The sequence below is a fragment of the Dermacentor andersoni genome, chromosome 3 (genome assembly GCF_023375885.2).
Source record: "Dermacentor andersoni chromosome 3, qqDerAnde1_hic_scaffold, whole genome shotgun sequence".
Lineage (NCBI taxonomy): Eukaryota > Metazoa > Arthropoda > Arachnida > Ixodida > Ixodidae > Dermacentor > Dermacentor andersoni.
In genome coordinates, this window is record NC_092816.1 from 4,738,738 (window position 1) to 4,758,390 (window position 19,653).

Genomic DNA, 19,653 nt, shown 5'->3' on the forward strand with positions numbered 1-19,653 from the left:
ACGGTGCTGCCGGAAAGGGTGTCGACGGCTGCACCATGGACCTTGGTGAATGAGGAGGCAGCTTCTGCATTTAGCAAGTCGCGCTCTGGCAAAAAAAAAAAAAAAATCCTTTCTGCAACGTTGATTGTAGTCTCGTGCATGTCCTAGATGACCAGCCAATGGCATGTTACCAATGTGCATGTTACGCATATGGGTAGCAAATCAGAGCTCATAGACCAAGAAAAGAAGGTATTGGACGTGGCACAGAACGCCCGACTGCAAATTAATCCTTTTGACACCGACGATCTCTGCCCGTCGAAGCTGGTGAAAGCCGTGTCCTACTTCGTCGGATGCACCCGTTAGCCTGCTGCGTAAGAACTCGGCTCAGAAAGTAGGGCTACCGGAACCGCTGCAGCACACCCGAGAAAATATGTTTCGTCGCTTCTCGCACCTCTCCTGTGCTTGATTTTAAATCACGGAGACTCCAGCGTCATAGTTTAGTTTCTTCCTCAACCGTAGCCATGGCAGCGTGGAGGTGTCCGTGATGACAGTAAATTATTTGCCACATTATGCAAATCTGACGCACTTTTACAGGCACCATCTTAAGTGAAGTATTTTGCATGTAGCCGAATTGATAGGGGTTCTGAACGACGCTAACTCTAACCGGGTTCCAAACGAATTGGTAGAGCATCGGGCGCTTTGGGACTCGGGTCGAAATCCCAAAATGAGGCAGGGCCGTAACCCAGCAGCAAGGTGCCTGGCATGAGGCAAACAATGTGTCGCATTACTACGGCAGGAATTTGTCCACGGTACATTGGATTTATGAAGCATACTATGTACTATGCATTCTTCGAATCAAGGTCGTTAAAAAAATGAGTAAATGTGACTAAAGATGACTAAAACCTGGACGGCCCTTGATCACGCGAAGAGCTCCGTTGCTTGGGCCTGGCGGCTGCCTTGGGAGCTGCAGCCACGGCCACTCATCGGGGACTCGCCAGAGCTGAATCCCGAGCCATTCCGGGGCCTTCGCCTCATAGACAGATATCCCTCCGAGCAGCCTCAAATCTACACGCCAGAGGAAGCCCGCATACTTTGGCACCTTATGCCGCGTACTATCCCGGCGCGCTCATCAAGCGGCATCTCTCCACCGGGCTTTTCAATCCTGTCCTTCAGCCGCCGGTTCCGGGCACTGTGGAGGCCGCTGCTGCTCTCCTCCGGTCCACGCACCTTCTTCGAGCCTTTGCTGCGGAGCATCCGCCGGGCGTGGAGGCATTGAGCCACACACGGAGGACCGATCCGCCGCATGGCTGCACCCGCTCTGCCGCCATCGCCACCGGGGCCCGGTTGGTGCGCCACGCACAGCCAGCCTGGGAAGCTGTCGGTCTGGGGCTTCGGGCAGTAAAGGTTGTCTCTTGCACCCTGTGTCGTTTATGGGAGCCTCAGCTGGCCACTGGCCCTGAAGCCGCGACCCTGAGCCGTATGTATAAATGATGCCGACTGTGCTTTTACAAAATTAATATTTGTTTGTTGCACATTGCTAACTTTCAGTGTAATTGCGTGATTCATAATGCGTTGCATTATTTTTATTGTAACTTGCTGTTTTCCATTTTCTCTTTTTTATCTGAACATATGCCGTTTGTACAGTAGCTGCGATGTTACGGTCACCCGACTCTTGTCAAGCCGCTTTCATGGCGCACCATCCAGCGTATTGCCTGGTAAATAAATCTGCTTCAGAAATGACCATCTTTGCATTTACTTTGCTTATTGCTTCAAGACATTGGCTTAATTGACAAGCTCTAGTATGTTTACATGAATGCCGTGGCCTTATATCCTTGTCACACGGGCACCCACGAACTGCATTTAACTCCTTCGCTTTTACGTCAAGGGAGTTGCGCTCCGGGTCACGTAGGCTCCCTCGCGCGAGGTATATTTTGGCGAAGGGAGTTCGGCATTGACCGTTACGGCTGGATGGAGTACTCTCGTTCCCGGATAGCTACAGCTGCGAAGAAAACCACACTAATAAAATCGTCGTTACCGGCTTACTTACAAATTTTAGCCTTATGTCTTTTTGCCTTGGTATGTACGCTACGTAATTGGGGCTTTTAATTTGTTTTTAAGGACACAGCGCCTGTACCCTCTGCACCAATGCTTCGCTATGCCGCATGGGAAATGTCGTTCCGCCATTTCGTTTGTTTATCCGCTTCGTAACTCATCTGGAAGCAGCTGAGCTCACCACAAACACACGCACGATTACAGAGCACAGAAACGCAACTCAAAGTTCGAACAACGTGACCCGCGCTGACCACTGTTGTGCCCCCCCCCCCCCCTCCTCCCCACCTCGTTCTTCTGAAGTGGTTGCCCTTGGTGACAACCGGCAAAGTTCCAGGAAACTGCCAAAACCTTTCCGTGGGTCGAACTGAGTTGTCCGGGGGCACAGAGCTCCACGACGAATCCACTGGCAGCCTTCAGAATTCCACATAACTGCTCACCCTTGCCGTGGAGACCAGTTTTATGCAGCTTGGACATCTCCTGCTTGGACGAAAGAGGAAAGCGAAGTGGTTGACGTCAGCACCAGTCCTGCTTCGTTTCTGCCGACGATGGGACGCCGAAAGGGATTTGAGGCAGAGCCGGCCCATTGTTAGAAGACAGAATCACCACCAGGCGGTCTGGTGCGCTCTTCGGCTTCGCTACTTTATGTTATTACCTGCTATACTGTACATACTGTATAAAGCTTTTCGTCTCCGCCACGTCGGCTCCAAGAGTCCCTCTCTCGTCCACGACCCCGAGTCGCGATACCACGCACGAAAGCAAGAGCGCTGCGTAGCCAGCATCGCTTTCAACTTCGCTACGCTTGGAAAACAAAAGTCTTGCGGTAACATACAGCAACATTTCTCGCTGTGATCTTATTAGATTACATACTGCGTTAAAAACCTGCCTTTAACGGTTACTGTATACATGTGAGCAGTTGCACACGAAAATAAGCGCAGCCGCGCCGATTCTCTCCCATGCGGCGCCCGTCGAAAGCTCGGAATGTGCCCTGTAGCACGGCCGCAGCTCCACTGCCCTAAATCTGGAAGTTTCATGTCAACGGAGTTCGCGGGTGCCCGTGTGACAGGGGTATTATTAGCCTGTTCTGCACGTAACGATGATTCTCTTGCCTTTTTAGTGCCATTAGCGTTCTTCGGGAACTTTACCTACCTTACGGTAGGTTTGTATCTACACCCTCTTTCAAGCCACAACCTGGACCACTGGGTATATGTCACCAGGTCTATGCCCGAACGAATGAACAAATAAATTTTATTGAAAAAGGAATGGCTCTGTGGCCTGTGTTGGGGTTCCGGAAAATGGGTAGATAGCTTGTACCACACGGGTTTCTCACAAAAGCAAAGGTTCCTTTTATGGCTTCGTGCGATACTCGGGCGCGGGACCATTTCTGTTTCAATTCCGCGAAATTCTCATACTTAGTTAGGAAATCCTATGCCCACATTTCAATGCACTGTGTCTCGTCACGGTCCTTCAGGTGAGGCTAATGTCGTTAATCGTTGCATACTTCTTGCGCTTCTGCGCCAGGCGTGTTCTAGTACCGCTTCGTGGCAGCTAGCTCGACGCGTCTCCTGCGCGCAGCGACATGAAAGGAAAAAGCCCAGCGGGAAACGGGCGCGCGCGCAGCTTCGGCGGTTTTAATGCTTTAGCATTCCCGCAGTACTTCATGCATTTTCTGGGGGCTACGTATGTATGTATGTATGTATGTATGTATGTATGTATGTATGTATGTATGTATGTATGTATGTATGTATGTATGTATGTATGTATGTATGTATGTATGTATGTATGTATGTATGTATGCATGCATGCATGCATGTACGTGTATGTATGTATGTATGTATGTATGTATGTATGTATGTATGTATGTATGTATGTATGTATGTATGTATGTATGTATGTATGTATATATGTATGTATGCATGTATGTATGTATGTAACAGCTTTCCCGCCTACCTCGGTCACCGGGTAGTGCGCGGTCGAATAGGCAGAGCTTCGTGCTGCTATGTTGAGGGAACAGGGCTCGAAACCAGCCATTGGACCTACTCAGGTTACTGAGCAAGTGGCGATGTGTACATACGTGCCGCTCTTCAACGAACCCCTTTCAGCTAAGATGGCTCGCTGTAGATGAGGGACTGGGAAGGTGCTGCTATTAATTGTACTTTTTGACGCCGAGTTGGAGCACATGTTTCACTCGGTCTGTGAACCTTTTCTTCAATGAACCTTTTGACGACAACTTGGGTCGCTGGGTGTGTGCCCGCAGGTGTGTGCTGCTCTTCAATGAATGTCTTTGACCCCAGCTTGGGTAACTAGGTATGTGTCACTGAGAATGTGTCGCAATACAATGAAAAGAGATCCCTTAAATTTATCCGATGCTGAACGGAATCGAATCCACGTCCCGAGAGCTCCTCAAGCACAGCAACCCGACGCATTTGCAGGCTGCCCCATGAATGCAGTGCCGCTCATCAATGAATGCCTTTGACCCCAGCTTGGGTAACCAGGTACGTGTCACAGAGAATGTGTCGCAATACAATGACAAAAAAGAACTTAACTTTATCCGATGCTGAACGAAATCGAATCCACGTCACGAGAGCTCCTCAATCACAGCAACCCGACGCATTTGCAGGCTGTCCCACGAATGCAGTGCCGCTCTTCAATGAACGTTTCGCCAACTTGGGCCACTACGGTGCGGAAAGCGAGGGAACAGTGATCAGCGTCCCCAGGCACCGTTGCGCCACGCTTCTCGTCCAGAAGACCACGCGCAGATTTCTCGGCAGCGCCACCGGATGGCGCAGCGTGTCCAGAGAGAAGTGCGAGCGAGGAGCCCCGTTGTCGCATGACGCGTTTCTACGCGTTCGCACGCGCCGGTTTGCCATGCCCTTCGGAGGTCACGCTCTGCGGCGGCGCTAGATGGCACCAAGTGTTTCCTAGGGAAGCGGGGAAGAGGACTCTCGCTTCAGCACACGCCTCATACATAACTCGTCTCGATGGTGGCATACGTTGTATCACTATAATGATTCAATCCTAAACGTCTACCGTCATTATGAGATGGGCCCTGCCGAATGTCTTTGAATAAGCTGTTGCTGTGGGACGCGACGCACACGTCAATCGTGCCACACCGCTATGCTCGCGGACCCTCTATTCTGTGGCACTGAAGCGAAAGCGACGGAAGCAACGCGCGCACAGCGCTATTGAACCGCTTTCTCGAAAGTCTATAATCTGGCAAAGTGGTCTTATCTACAACAGCGAAATAGACCACTGCGTTATGCCCTGTTATTCTACTTTTTCTCTTCCACGTTCGGGGCAAATGCGAAACCGTCGCCCCCCCCTCCCGCCCCCCTGAGTGTTTCAAGAAACCAAAAGCGCTGTCAGACGCTGCCGGTGTGCTCGGTGCAGCAAGACACACGCGCAGAATGACAGCTGCCCGAGGTTTCTCTTCATTGCCACAGAAGATAGTTGGCCAGCTGCCACAGGGAGAGTGGCAACGCTGACGACTAACTGTTCAGTGGCTGAATAATGGGCAGCGCGTAGGGGATCATGGTTCGAACCTGCCCAGAGGGTTACGATGTTAAGGAGGCCCTGAACGAGTAGAGCATACCTGCCGCAGTGTGTCTGGTAGTAAGAAGCAAGGGATGCTTCACACTAAAAAACAAAACAATAACAAAAAAGAAAAGAAATAGACGGGAGAAGAAAGAAGGAGGCTTCGGGTGTACTACTTTTACTTAGGCTGCACAAGCGCTTATGTCACGTTGTTTACGAACGCGTATATGGCCGCACTGCGAATGCGGGTTTGGACGGCGCAGGCACAAATACAGGATCGGCGACGAGTGCAAAAACAAAATCATGCGCGTGTAAAGAAAAAAAGAGAAATAAGAAGAAGCCGCAGCCAACTGCAACTAATAAGTGCGGCCAGAATTGAAAAAAAGAAAAAGAGCTACGGCAATAGAAGACATTGGCTACTCACAGTTGTCCACTCCAGATTCCGGGCAAATCGGCTCCAGCCATCCCCATGACTACGTGTTTAGAGAGGCACGCTTTTGCATGCGATGTATTCTCGCATTATTGTTATTATTTGTTTTTGTCCAGTAAGAGAAGAGGCGTGGTCGTTGGGTTGCTTGGAACAGCGTTTTTGAGGAAATAAGGTGCGAGTCCCCTTTGAGGTCTGTGAGGTTTGAGCGAATGTAGGAAACAATTCCTTACCGCAAGGGAATTAAGAGACTATAACAGAAGGATTATGCATTTGCAAAAAAAAAAAGACAGACTTGAATAAATAGAAACGAGGAAGAAGATAGAAGGTTGGAAATCCTCCATAACAGACACACGCAGCAGCGACAGGGACCGAGAAGACAGGTGCACAGCGCCGTGTCCTCTCGGTCGTTTGGCGCTGCTGCGTGCCTGTTATGAACCCAAACCAACTAGCCCGGCAGCGTGCCCTAGCAAATTGGAAATACTACTGAAAATTTGATGCGTACGACAACGATACGCAAGCTTCCTGTGATAAGACATTGCTTTAATAGAAAGAAAAGAAACAGAAAGGCTCCATACAAAAAAGTAAATTAATGGCCTTTAAGTAAGTGGAGTAGCGCTGAATTCCTGACACCTGTAATGTTTAGATATCTCGTGGTGAGTGTTATTTTAGAACCTGACTTTCATGTACGAATGCTTATTGCCATGGCAAGCTTCTGACTGTATCTCAGCTTCTTTTGTAGTTCTTGCTCTTGCGAAGAACAACATCGGCTTTTCTTTAGGTGCTATCACCCTTACAAATTTTCAGCAATATCTGAATACGCCAGCGTTACGAAAACAGTGACGTTGCCGCGAAGTATGGAACCTGATTCAATGCAAGGCCTTGTGCCCCTAAAAAGAGATACTGCATTGAAAAAAAAAAATCCCTACGAACTTGGCAAACGAGCTCTGGGAGAACACTGTGAACTGCTGTGAAAGCAACACGTGCCTGGCAAAGCGGACTTCCACCTACTTGCGTGAGCTGCGTGAGGAACTCCGCTGCTCCGTCTCACACACCTGAGAACAGGTTTTATAGATAGGTTATTACCTGAGGGCTACCTTGGAAAAGTAAAATGTCCTTGAGCATATCGAGCACCGGGATGCACGAAATTAATCGTTCGTTGACTCTCGCTTGTGAAGTTCACCTCATATAGAGGGCGCCACAGATTTATTCTACAGGCTAAGCAGCCGCGAAGACAAAAGACCACAGCAAGTTTCACGTCTAAATTTGAATGAGAAACTCGCATGCAAATAAGTACATTGAAAAATCGACTGGGTAGGGTTGAGTTATTTTGAGTTATTGAGTTATTTTTCCCATTGAGTTCTTTTGACTGGGGACGGGCCAAGCAACTGGTTAATATTATGCCAAGAACCATCTGCATTGGACGAGTACGAATGCTATTTTTATTTCTCCGGAATCGGTACCGAGCGCCACGACTCAGGTTTGCCTCATCCAGATAAAAAGGGGAAGAAGAAACTAACGCTGAATGCTTATTTCGGTTGGCGTGCCAATGAATATGTTAACAAAGCAGAAAGAAGCAATAAATTATCGAGAATCCGCCAGCGTAATTGTTGTACAGCAATTTATTTGAAAGAAACGAGTGACAATCCGAGTCGGAAAGCTTGGAATCACACCCTGGCTCTGTCTTGCCGCAAATGGACGAAAAATAAGCGCACAGGAAGACGCACACGAACAGCCGAGGAAGACGCAGGGCCGGTCCTGCGTCTTTCCCGGCTGTTCGTGTGTGTCTTCCTGTGCGCTTATTTTCCGCCAATCTAGCCCCGTCTGCAGTTGTTAAACTATCTTGCCGCAAGCGGGGGTAAAGAAAAACGCAAGAGTAAATGGGCTAGAGGGCGACGACGCGTTTCCCGGATGCGAAGAAGGGAGAGTAGACCACACGGGCAAGGAGGCAGTGTGAAAAAAAGAATACTACTCCACTACGGAAAAACGCGCGTTGCAAGACGAGAAAAGAAAGAGCCTGTTTACACGAAGGCTGAACGACAAAGTTTGGCCTAGACTGAAAGCGCGAGGCAGAAACTGCCAAGACCGGCACGTCTCGTAACCTTTTTCTGCAGCTGAGCGCATGCAAGGAGGCGAATTCTTCGCTGGTTGGAGTGGCTGGGATGTCGCACTTTCTATCTGCGATTCTCGATATTTCTCGCGGTATGTTTTGAGCAGAGAGCATGCGGCTCTACGAAGGCAACTGAAAATGCCGGGAAAGTGAAAATAAATGTTAATAAAAAAAAAAAGAAACGAAGCGTGTCAGGATGGAAGGCGAGAAAAGGTAAGGGAGCGCGCGAATTACCAAGGACAAGTTCAGAAAGCGAGACGACCAGAAGAAACATAGAATTCCGAGGAACAAAATAAAATTAAAAATGAATTGTCACATGAAAAAGAAATATGTACATGTGCGAGGCTACAAAAGAAATATATACCGACCAAGCAGCACGAAAACAGAGATGTACATTTGGCCACAAAATATTACGGGCTATGAAATGCCAGGCCGCAAATGTGAGGCCGCAGCCTCACAACGCAGCCTGACATTTGCATTTCGGGCCTCGACTAGAATATGCTAACAACTTTGCGGTATACTCTTTTACTGGCTACTGCTACAGGCTGCTCGGATTGAACGTTTTCTGAAGTCCCGTGGTCTGTAAACTTTTGTGGCCGGGTGTACATAGAAAAAAAAAAAAAGAAACCCTGGAAAACCCAGTATCTGCGGACTGGAGCCTAATCACACTAGAAAAATGCTATAGATCCCGGAAGAAATAAGAAAGGGCTTTCTGTTTTTGATACAACTGCTGATCAAGCTCATCACGCCCTCCTTAGCTTTCCATAAGAAACTAGCTAGTTGGTTAGCGAGTGACAAGACTTGGGACATAATTGCTTCTATTTTTCAACACTCCTTTAGTAGCGCGACCTGCAGTGACTAGCCTACTCTATTTTGTGTCATTGTTTCGCTTTATTCTTTGGGATTTGAGATGTCGTTCTTTGTTTCCTCTCCCTTTCTTTCTATCTTGTATGTTTCTGAAGAGTAGCCAGGTGTTGTGCCCACGATCCGATGTCAGTTGCCAGCCTGCTTTCTCTTTTGCTCTATTTCAAGTGTACATATGTAGTCACACCAAATAATAAATAATTCGTGCTTTATTCATGTTTATCCGTAGGGAAGCGTTCGCCCCAATTTCCCTCGCTTTACTCCAAACGGAGATGCGCGCGCAGAACAGGATCTACGAGGATCTACGAGGCGCCGTCACCACCACTACTGCGCACAAGCCAATGCGACGGCGCTCTTTCGCAGCTCCAGCTACGGTCACTACACCAAGACAAGCACGCACCGACCGACGACAACACTACAGCTTCTAACGTCGGGTTCTGTTGTCGGCATATACACGCTAGGCCCAACACGTTCGCGGTGTTCCGAGAGCTACGCATCAACGCACAGTGCGCGACTAACTTGGCAAGTCGTGCTGCACATTTGGACGCTCGAAGGCGTTGAGCCTTCCCAGATCCAGAGACTGTGCACAGCAAACAGTAAACAGCAAATGCATACACGCATGGTGAGAGTGCCAATTTTACGGCGAGTCGAAAAAAAAAGACAGACTTGGCGATCGTCGGCGTCATTAGGTGATTAAAGCACAAGAAAGGTGGAATATATTACAGGGTAGGCCACATTTAGTTTTCTTCGCAATGAGTTATTGTTTTGTGTTGAAGGCTACGCTGCGGTCAGATTCAGTAACGGAGACCAATTGAAATCTGGCGCGCTCGTTATGCCAGCAGCTCTATGGAAGACAGCGGCGCGAATAAGCAGAGAGACGAAAGGAAACGGGGGGGGGGGGGGGGGTGCATTTGCTCACTACTCATTCCCAATGGCAAGCTGACAGTGAGCGAAACTGTTTTCACTGCTGGGAAACCGCGGCCATCTGCTACTGTTATACACTGCGGCGAAGTCGACAATAAAATGTGTGCATAGCCGACAACACGGTACAGACCACGTGACGAAGCAGCAGCAACTACAGCACAGTGTCATCGCACATAACAGGCTTGTGCAGCGACCCTTCCTCCACCGCTACGGCAGCCTACAGGTGGAAGCGGCCAGAGCCGTGCGCCACCTATCGGCGACGGCGTCGCCCGAGGCAAACCATTCTAGTGGGTCATGTTGGGAACAGACACAATGTGAGATGCACGGGACACACACACGACCACCACAAAGCTAGGCATAGCAGAGTTGAACAGACACGGCTACCAAACACATTTCGGCCCCACACATGTTGTCTGAATGGTTTAAGCGCTCCTTCACGCGCAATCACGTGAACAATCTCGCCTACCGTGGCAGAAACGTTGCGCGTGACGCCACGGCAAAGCTTACTTTCATACTTTGAGCGCCGGACGAAGCAAACCAGAAAGGTCCGTTTCGGAAGGCGAAAGCACTGCTGCCATTTCTCAAAGCGATTCACACAATTCAGTCTCGCTTGCAAAGCGATCTCTGCCACTAAGAATGCCTGAACTGTACACGGGTTTGTTAATTTTTGAAACTACATTTATAGATAACAGAACCAAATACGCAAGAGAACATTGCCATTTAGCCAATAAATAGTGAGGAATTATGTTTTCTCAAGTGTTCCATGTTTTGAATCATTGATTTCTCATAATTGTCAGATAAGCATTCGCTCCGGCAGCATTCTTGAACCGATTTCAAGGAACAATGTGAATATTTAGGGGGTCTTCAATATGCACAATTTTCCAGCCGAAGAGGACGCGAGGCAGATGCCATGAAAGGCACCCTGTGCAATTGCAGGCCCGTTCAAGCAGACTGAGTCGGTTAGACTTGAGTGTTACGGTGTTAATCAGAAGCAGAAAGACGTGTGTTATGGCACCGCCCAACCAGCAGCGGCTCTTAGGGACCAAGAAACGGGAGCACATGCTCTCCTGCTTTGCTGTGAGACACAAGCAACGTTCACAACACTCGGAGGAGAGGCTCTTTCCTGCTCCTCTCACTAAAATCTACAGGCGGGCACTGGCACCATGCGAGGCTGCGCCAGCAAGCACCGCGAGCGCCCTCCAGAGCTCTTTTCACCATAGTGCGGGACGCTTTGTTCATTGCAGTCTCGCATGATTTATTTATCACGTCACTTAACTGATACGGGAAGCGAGCCGATAACCAGAAGGTAACCACCAGAAGAGCTCTGGAGAGAGGCCCGCGGTTCACAAAGAATTGCCGTCGCAGAACTACGTGTACAGCGCTCGCGACTACAACAGAAAAGCGTATACAGGTCGAGGCTCACTCCGTCGGGTGCTTTTGTCACGACAGACAGACAGAACTGCGCGACAGAGAAAGAACGCGGGTACAGGCAACACAGCAGGCGAGGCTGCGCCGACCAGAGTCACGCGCCGCATTCGCTACTCTGGCCGAGCAGCCGAGTCTACGCACTACGAACACGAGGAAGTGAGTCCCCGGCGAGCGCCAGAGCGTGCCATTCTACGATGCCGGGAGCCCCGACCCGAGACAGACTACTTCAAAACGACAAAGGGACACACACCTGGTGTAGAAAAATATAAAACGGCTTTATGGCAGCATCACCTCTTGCACTTGACAGCCCGTAAGGGACAGTGCGAAACAACCCCACTCTGCGAAAGAAACTGGAATTTCACTGCGTGCAGCTTTCGCATCGTCTGCTCACTGATCCGTGCCAAAAAGCTCACGGCTTGCAATGTTAAGGCTCGTTGAGATCAAAGAATAGAGCGGTACACAGATACTTGGCTGTGAAGCGCGAGGAACATCATGCGGAAGCTCACATTTAGGGTGTGCGAATAGTGATTTTTGAGGCCGAATCGAATGCGAATCGAATAGAGCCGGAAACGAAGCGAGCCGGATCGAATAACTTTCGAATTGATTTAGAATGATAAACAGTGGTCATTAGCATTAATATGAAACGACGTTCATATCATAGTATTTACATTGTTAGCATCATAAAGGAGAACGTTACGAGGCATTGTTTGTCGTGATGGAGCATTCGGAACAAATCGGCAGTTTGTTCGCGCACGCGGAAATGTCGCCTTTCAGAAGCCCCCGAGTTTATGTACAGTGTGCAGCGTCACTCGCGTTTTATGCCTGCCGTATATTGTGGTGGCTGTGATAAACTTATCGCATTTTTTGCTCATAGTTTGATTGCGCACGCATGAGGGTTTAAACACAGTCGATTCGAAGACCGAATCAAATAGGCCCTTATTCGATTTGTTTTCCCGAGTTTCCGAATGTTTGCACATCCCTAGTAATATTAATTTGGAGTATACGGCATTCCTCAGGGCCATATTGCGGCAATAGGGCGCTAAGTTTGATAATTTACTCTTGCCAAGTGTCTTGCATTCGAACTGAGTAGCGTGAATATCCTGTATAAAGTTTCGATTAGAAATAGCAGGATAGGCATCGCACACCAAAGTGCACTGATATTGCGTTCATGGTAAGTATGTATGATGAATGGAAAATGTTCAATATATGCATGCCCTTGCGCTAGCTGCATAGTGCAAGTGTGTGAAGCCGCAGAAATAACAATGAAGAAAGGACAAGAAAACAAAACAAAGTGAGACAAGTTTGTTTTAAGAAAACATCTAGCGAATAAAGAGACATACGCATCGGTACAAAGGAAGAACGCTTTGAAATTGCACGCTGAAGCGCATTGCAGCAGCTGTCACGACGACCGAGACGTCCGTGTATTGTGTTGTTTGACTGAGCCAGCGCGGCGAGCAAGAGGAGCAGGCGTCAAGTTTTTCATCGCTCAGCTTCGCGTGCCGCCTGATTGTTGCGGCACTTGTTCCGCCAACGCGACGCTAGCCTTTTCCGAACGAGTTCAATATTTCGATACGGGTTACGAAGCCACACTCGCGAAAACAAAATATGCGGCGGCGAGAGTGACACACCCCCGGGCAGGGCAGCGACAGCCCAATCGAAACACGCGGGGAAGTCTCCGAACGGAGGCGCACGCACCCAACAAAAGCTACCAACACTTGGGCTGCGCTCGGGAGTCCAAATATGGGACATTGCAAGCAAAAAGAGACATTTAGACAAGGTTCTTATGCTCCAATTTCGACGCGCCTTACCTGGCTTTGTACGTCGCTTATGCCAAAGGCATCTTCACAATTCGCCTTCCAGCACTCGCCAGAGAAATCAAAAGTAAACAAAACAAAGGCAGGTGGCACCAGTATCGCATATTGACATCGTTCGGTCTACGAGCGCCTTCAATCTCACTCGGCTGTGCCGCTTCTTGGCTTCTCGGCGCGCGATGAGACGCTTTTGCTTTGAAGGGACACTAGAGGAAAATATTCGAGAACGATCGACAGATTATTCGTCTGTCATCACTTTCTTTGAGCCAACTGGTTGCGTAGCCGCAGAAACTTCCACTCCTTTGTTTAAACCGGCCGCTCCAAACGAATGAGCACATGTAATCTGCGCGTGAGCTCCCTCTGTGGCGCTCTCTGTAAATCAGCCTGTGTTGACGTCACGTAAGAGGTACCATGGTCCGCAACAGGCGGCGTCACTGCAGCCTTTCCCATTTCGTCATTTCTTTCGCTTACAAAAAAATATTGTTTTCTCGCTACGAATGAGCAGTTAGTTACTACAGAAGCCTAACCTTTCTATATAATTGAACCTAACATTTTCCTCTAAGGTCCCTTTAACAAAACAATCTGGTTGCCGCTCGGTGTGTTGTGTTTCCCTGCTCTGCGCATGCGTGAAACAAGCGTATCCTTCCGCAAAGCGCGCTTCGCCCCAGTTACAAAAGTACCGAGGCGTGGTAGAAGACTAGAGTGGTCGCTGACAAAGCCGACTGCACTCCCTGACAGCTGCGAAGAGCCTGCGCGTGCTCACGACGACGTCCTCCCACGCGCCAAAAAGGGCAAAGGGTACGCATGGAACAGTGAGTTGCAATATACGTCTTACTGTCATATACCTCCTGCAGCAAATAACATGCTTACGTTTTCTGTTGCGCAGCTTCAACAAACGCGAATGTGACCGTGGGACCATTTTCTTGAGCGTATTCGCCGCTTCCGCAGTTTTCCTTTCATTGCCACAGAAAATAACTCGCGAGCACAGATGATTGTAATTATGATAATAATGATAGTTACTATTATTATATCATTGTTGTTCCTGTTGTTCACGCAGGGGCGGCCTACACCAGCTTCGTCCTAGCGCCTCTATTCACTCAAATTGGTGACCACAGACTTGATGCGAAACCTGATTGTGGCTTCATGGATGACATTTGTGAATGTTTATCATCAGAGTGTTGAAGTTGCTTTCACCTTTGCGCATCCCTCTTGCTATGTCATCATCATCCCTCATCACATCTTTATGTTCCCGTTCCCCCTCCCCCTGTGCAGAGTAGCAGGCTAGAGCACCTTAGCTCAGGCCGACCTCTCTGCCTTCTTTCAATTATCTCTCTCTGTTGTTCCTGGGCACTCTAAATAATTTGTTATTATTATTATACAAGAAGGCAGAATCCTTACAACAAACCCGGAAAACTATCAATCCACGAGGTTTAAGCACGCCCTGATACGCAGTAGTGTTGAGCCCAGAAGCCTCGACAGGTTATGGCCTCGTCTATGTGCAAGCTTAGCTGACTGTTCTTGGTTATGCTGACCAACAGCGTGCACGATTAACCCGCCGACGGCCGCCGTTGCTGCTAAGTGTGTGTCGTGCGGAGTGCCGTGTTTGTGACATAACCCCCGCATTCTGAAAGGACGCAAGCGCGTGGAATCGAGTGCGCTCCTGGCGTGCTTTTCGATCGAGGCTCGAGCGTCCTTTCGGAATGCGCGGGTGGCGCTCGATCCCGCGCGGCCGCTCGCGCGGGGGCAGCGCGCGGATTGGGCAGAGAGCTCCTCGACGCGTCGCTTCCAGACAGTTCTTTATTTCTCAAGAGACGGTGCAGGAACAAATCGTGGCTCGCGTGCTCTGCGTCTTTTTAAAGACAACGTAAAAAATATTCTCTTAAAGGACAGAAAAAAACAAAAGCAAATGGAGAGAAATGCGGAATAAAGCCTTGAAAAATAAAGCGCCACTCCTTATTCATAGTTTTTTTTTTCATTTTCTTCCCCGGATACGTGCTCATGTACATCCACGCACTCTTTAAATACACAGGTAGAAAAAAACAAAGTAACTCGTAACACTCGCGCCGCGCACAAGTGAGTCAGTTTCGTCGATATTTACAAAAAAAGATGACAGGCCACCGTGACTCGTCGCGTGCATAAACAAACACGCACAAGCAAGAAGGGAGAACACAAATATCAAAATAATAAACATCCAACGGCAATAACAAAAAGAAACATGTGTGAAGGTTTGGTAATAGTAACCTCGCATCGAATAGACCAGTTTCGCAGCACCTTTCGCCGGTGCGAAACGTGGTCTCACCACCCTCTCGCTGTGTGCGCGTGCGTTCGCAGAACATGGCGTTCTTCCGCGGTGACAAACGCCGGCTTTCGTTTGCTTGTGGACACAGGCAGCGCCAGCAAACGAGGACGGAGTGGAGACGACACCACAGTGCGCCAACAACTTGCTTTTCAGGAAATACATCTATATAACCCATGCGCAGTGGCACCACCTCATCCAAATCTTGACCATCCAAAAAAGCCGTCTCCTTCTAGGACCGAAACTTGCCCTGATTGAGTCCACTCGAAGCTTGTCAAGAGGAGCATTGCCAACTTATGCTTTGGAAATGCTTTAAAGAAGTCTTGCCACCATAAGATCTATACGAGTCTTATGGAGCAGTCGGGAAGGTTATCAGCAGCAGGGCTTCTGGAATCAGTGCAAGTTTCGGTCGTAGAGGGGCTAAAAAGGTGCAGGTCAGATAGCACAATTCGCGACGCGGCAAATCAACGGACGGAACGCAGAAGGAAGGTAGCGGTAGTGCCCTACCTGCATAGAACGTCACATAATTTTATGAAAATTGCTAGTCGGGCGGACACAAAAGCGATCTTTTCAGCACCAGAAAAGCTGGCAAAAATATGTCGATTAACGGACCCGTACCGTAAGCCAGCTGCCGGATGCTCTACGAATAATCGAAAAGCGCCAGTGGGTTGCGTAGAAGCTGTTGTATATGAGCTCCTGCTGTCCTGTGGGAAAAATACATCGGGCAGACAGGGAGATGTCTTAATGACCGAATACGGGAACATAGCCTAAATGTGAAAAATAAGCAATACGGTCATCTGTCCACCCACTGTCAGGGATGCGGCTGTGCGCCGGTGTATGGGTCCTGCCGCGTTCTTGCGAAGCACAAAGATAAAGACGTGCGAGAGATTATTGAGGCTCAGGCTATCAGGCGGAATAGCGATACGTGTGTTAGTGCCCCTTCGGTCGACTTGTTAGATAAGGAGACGGCTTTTTTGGATGGTTAAGATTTGGATGTGGTGGCGCCACTGTGCATGGGTTATACAGTTGTATTTCCTGAAAAGCAAGCTGTTGAAGTTAGCGCATTGTGGTGTCGTCTCCCTTCCGTCCTTGTTTCCTGGCGCTAAATATACTTTCAGTATACCAACACGCCCAACAAATGGCAATTGTCAACACAAGTTCCACGTCCATTTTTTGCTCATCAAGAAGCGACGGATTTGTGAATGACAGAGATTTGTCGGTCAGACATGCTGCCAGGACATAGCGCAAATAAAACACAGAATCAGAATAGACACGGCACCAAGGTGTCGTGCCCTTCCCCAGTTCGTGTTCAATTTGCGCTATACATTGGAATATGATGGGTTTGTGTTTCCAGATGAGCATTTCTGCCTTGGCTCTTTGGTATGCTTCTTCGTACGTTCTCTGGTACCCGGATCATCTTCACTAAGAAAATAGTCTGACAATGGCCCAGAAGAGGGTGGTGAGACAAAGGAACCCCTACGTGGCTTGGAAGCACAAGTTGACACCTTCTCGTCGTAACAGAACCAAGACAAAAATACGAGGAAGGTAATACAAGACCAGAGACTACACGCACAGTGCAAGAAAGGTGCTTTCGAATGACTGCGCACAGCGCTCGCTGAAATTGGTCCATTCGAGCGCTCACTCTCTGTCGCACATTCACGACGGTCGAAATACTTACAAAAACAGAAACAATAAACAAATTTAAAAACACCCTCCTAAGATATCTGTGCACTACAACTACCTACCGTCTAGCAGTACACGCGAAAAGACAAGGCGAGCGTCGCAGCGCCAATACAATGGCGAGCAGTATGCAAGGTCACGCCGACGCTACAAAGGCAGTGTCCCAATGGTGCTAAACAATGGCTACAACGCTGGTGGGAAATGAAGATTCACGGCAGGCATTCTCAGCCTGTGCAAAGAGTTGATTCTTTCGGATCACCCCACAAACCTGCTATGCCTAGTTTTGCGGCACAATTGTGCAGGAAGGGCCGGGGATAGACAACAGTGGTTGCAGTCACCGACGACCACTTACCGGGCCTTGCGTGGCCGAGATGCCAGATTGGGCTGCCCCGTTTACCCGAGTGTTCCTTCTTACGAAGGCTGTAGAAGGTACACGTTGCCACTGATTGACATCGCGCAAGGTTAGGCGCATTACATAGAAACTGGGCTTATCGTTGCTCTACACGCAGACCTGCAGCGAGGCGCGTGTCTGACCGAATGTTAGGCGGAAACTCGAGCGCATTACGCAAGGCCCGGCAAGGTTACACAATAGCTTCGCCATCAACCTCTGAATAATACCGCCGTGTCGAGGTGGCAACTAAAGGCAAGGAATGACATGGAACAATCGGCTTTTGTGCAGAGAGGCGACAACACTGGATCCCCTGCTTCGCAATGGTTGGTTCTTTTTTTTTTGTTTCTTTTTTTGTCAGAACAGATAGGGAACGTGCTGTGCGGAAAGTGTGAACCAGCACGTGGTGAAATTTCGAGAGTACTCCTGTGAGCACGCCCACATGCGGGAGGCGAAAAATTTCGGATGCCGCGGCGGGGAGCAAGCGACGCGTCCACCCAACTGCGGTGCCCAGAACGTGGCCGAACCATCGCGATGGCGCGCGGCTCAGCGGTGGCAACCGGCGTGCACTGAACCCGGTGATGGCGCCTCTACGCAGGTTCGAATGAGTTCGCTGACGGCGGCCTCGGACACACTAACAGTACACTCATAAACTGCATGAGTCAAAAAGCAAAGAAGACAACATGTACAAAAAGAAAGAAGACAAGACAGTGAAACGGTTCATTGTCAATGGCGTTTCTTTATATGCCCCAACATAATAAAAATATTACTGTCTTCATTTTCCTTTCTGACAAGTCTGTCAAGGCGCGATTGCGCGCCGCCGAAAACAGGCGTGTAATATTGTGTCTTAAGGCAACCGAATGACCGAGTAAAAAACATCGGGCGTGCCCAGCGCTTCGGCCAAGGAAACTGAAACGAAGAGAAAAAAAAAAATAAACCTTTCTCTGTATTCTACAACACGTCGAGAAATATGGGTTGTATATATATATATATATATTCTGCACTGCCTGTATTTAAAAACTTGAACGGTCATAAAGCGCCTAAGCCAGCGCATTCCAACCATTATATCGCCGCAGAGAAATGACAGCATTTGAACTCTGATGTCGATCAATCAGAACAGTGTAACAAAACAGCGCTGCCAATGCCGAAATTGCACCTTTTTTTCAACGTGGTCAATGCTCTCCCCTATAACAACACACATTATTGCATCCGCATAAATACGTTGCACGTAGCAGAGAGACACGATCCCATCGTTGCTTCCGTCTAGCAACGCGGCCACGCATTTTCGTGGATGGATTCTAGTTTCTGCTAACCAAGACGATCGTTCGTGCGTAAACGTTTGATGTGCTAACAAGCACAGTCGCTTTATTTACAGCATTCAAAAGACTTCGAGGCTGCGTGTATTGCTACTTTCTTATTCTTTAGATGGACCGGTGACGTTTTCTTGCTTTATTTCACAAATCCAAAACAAAATGGAGACATCTGCTCTCCATGGAGACATCTGTATAAGTAGCTTTTGATATGTTATCCAGTTAGTTTTTAAGCAGCTGGGTGCCGGTAAGAACAATCGATGAGCGCGATAAAGGTTGTACGCCGATATGGAGGAGAAGCCAAAAGCAAGAGCGACATTTAACTCTTTCGTTAATGGAGGCCTCAACAAGTGCAGAGCTAGCTACACATGGTTTTGTTGTGTTTTTGGTCGCTCTAATAAAGAGGACTTCGGAAACGGAACGGCGCTTTTCAGACGTTCACAGTGCACGCCACTGCCTGCCTTTCTTTTTTTAAATCAAGGCTGCGCACAAACGCGCTCATGCCGTTAGAATCGGATCCGCCTTTCGGCTCTCTCCAATGCGAATTTCCAGAACGCGCGAACGAAGGCCACGCGTGGCACGCGTTCACACGGAGGACGTGAGCGCCCAAGCTCGTGTGTCGATTCACGGAGCACGGCAACGGCCGTGCGATTGGCCCTTGAAGTACCCGATTCGGTCAACGCTAGGGGATCTCCTCACTTGCAGTATATTTCCATATCCCGTGTAGGTTAGTTCACGGTCCCTTAAAAAATAATAGTAAAGCGAACAGGCTGCGTACGCCAGCTGCTGGGCTAGTGAATTGACATCGCATGAAAGTATTGAACATCGCTTTCACTTTGTGGCTTGGAAAGTC

At 48.9% G+C, this 19,653-nt stretch overlaps 1 protein-coding gene across 3 annotated transcripts in view; it reads right to left on the reverse strand.

The window, feature by feature from the left end:
- The window catches only part of Rbp6 (RNA-binding protein 6), a 1,068,785-nt gene that overhangs the window by 129,805 nt on the left and 919,327 nt on the right, over window positions 1–19,653 (reverse strand). The window contains exon 13 of one of the 3 annotated variants that reach the window (XM_050169783.3): window positions 14,910–18,399. The exons of the other annotated variants lie outside the window; for them this stretch is intronic. Within the exon in view, the coding sequence (XP_050025740.1) occupies window positions 18,338–18,399 (62 nt within the window). The 3' untranslated portion in view covers window positions 14,910–18,337. Of the gene's footprint in view, window positions 1–14,909; window positions 18,400–19,653 lie in introns of those variants that run through there. 3 annotated transcript variants of the gene reach the window in all.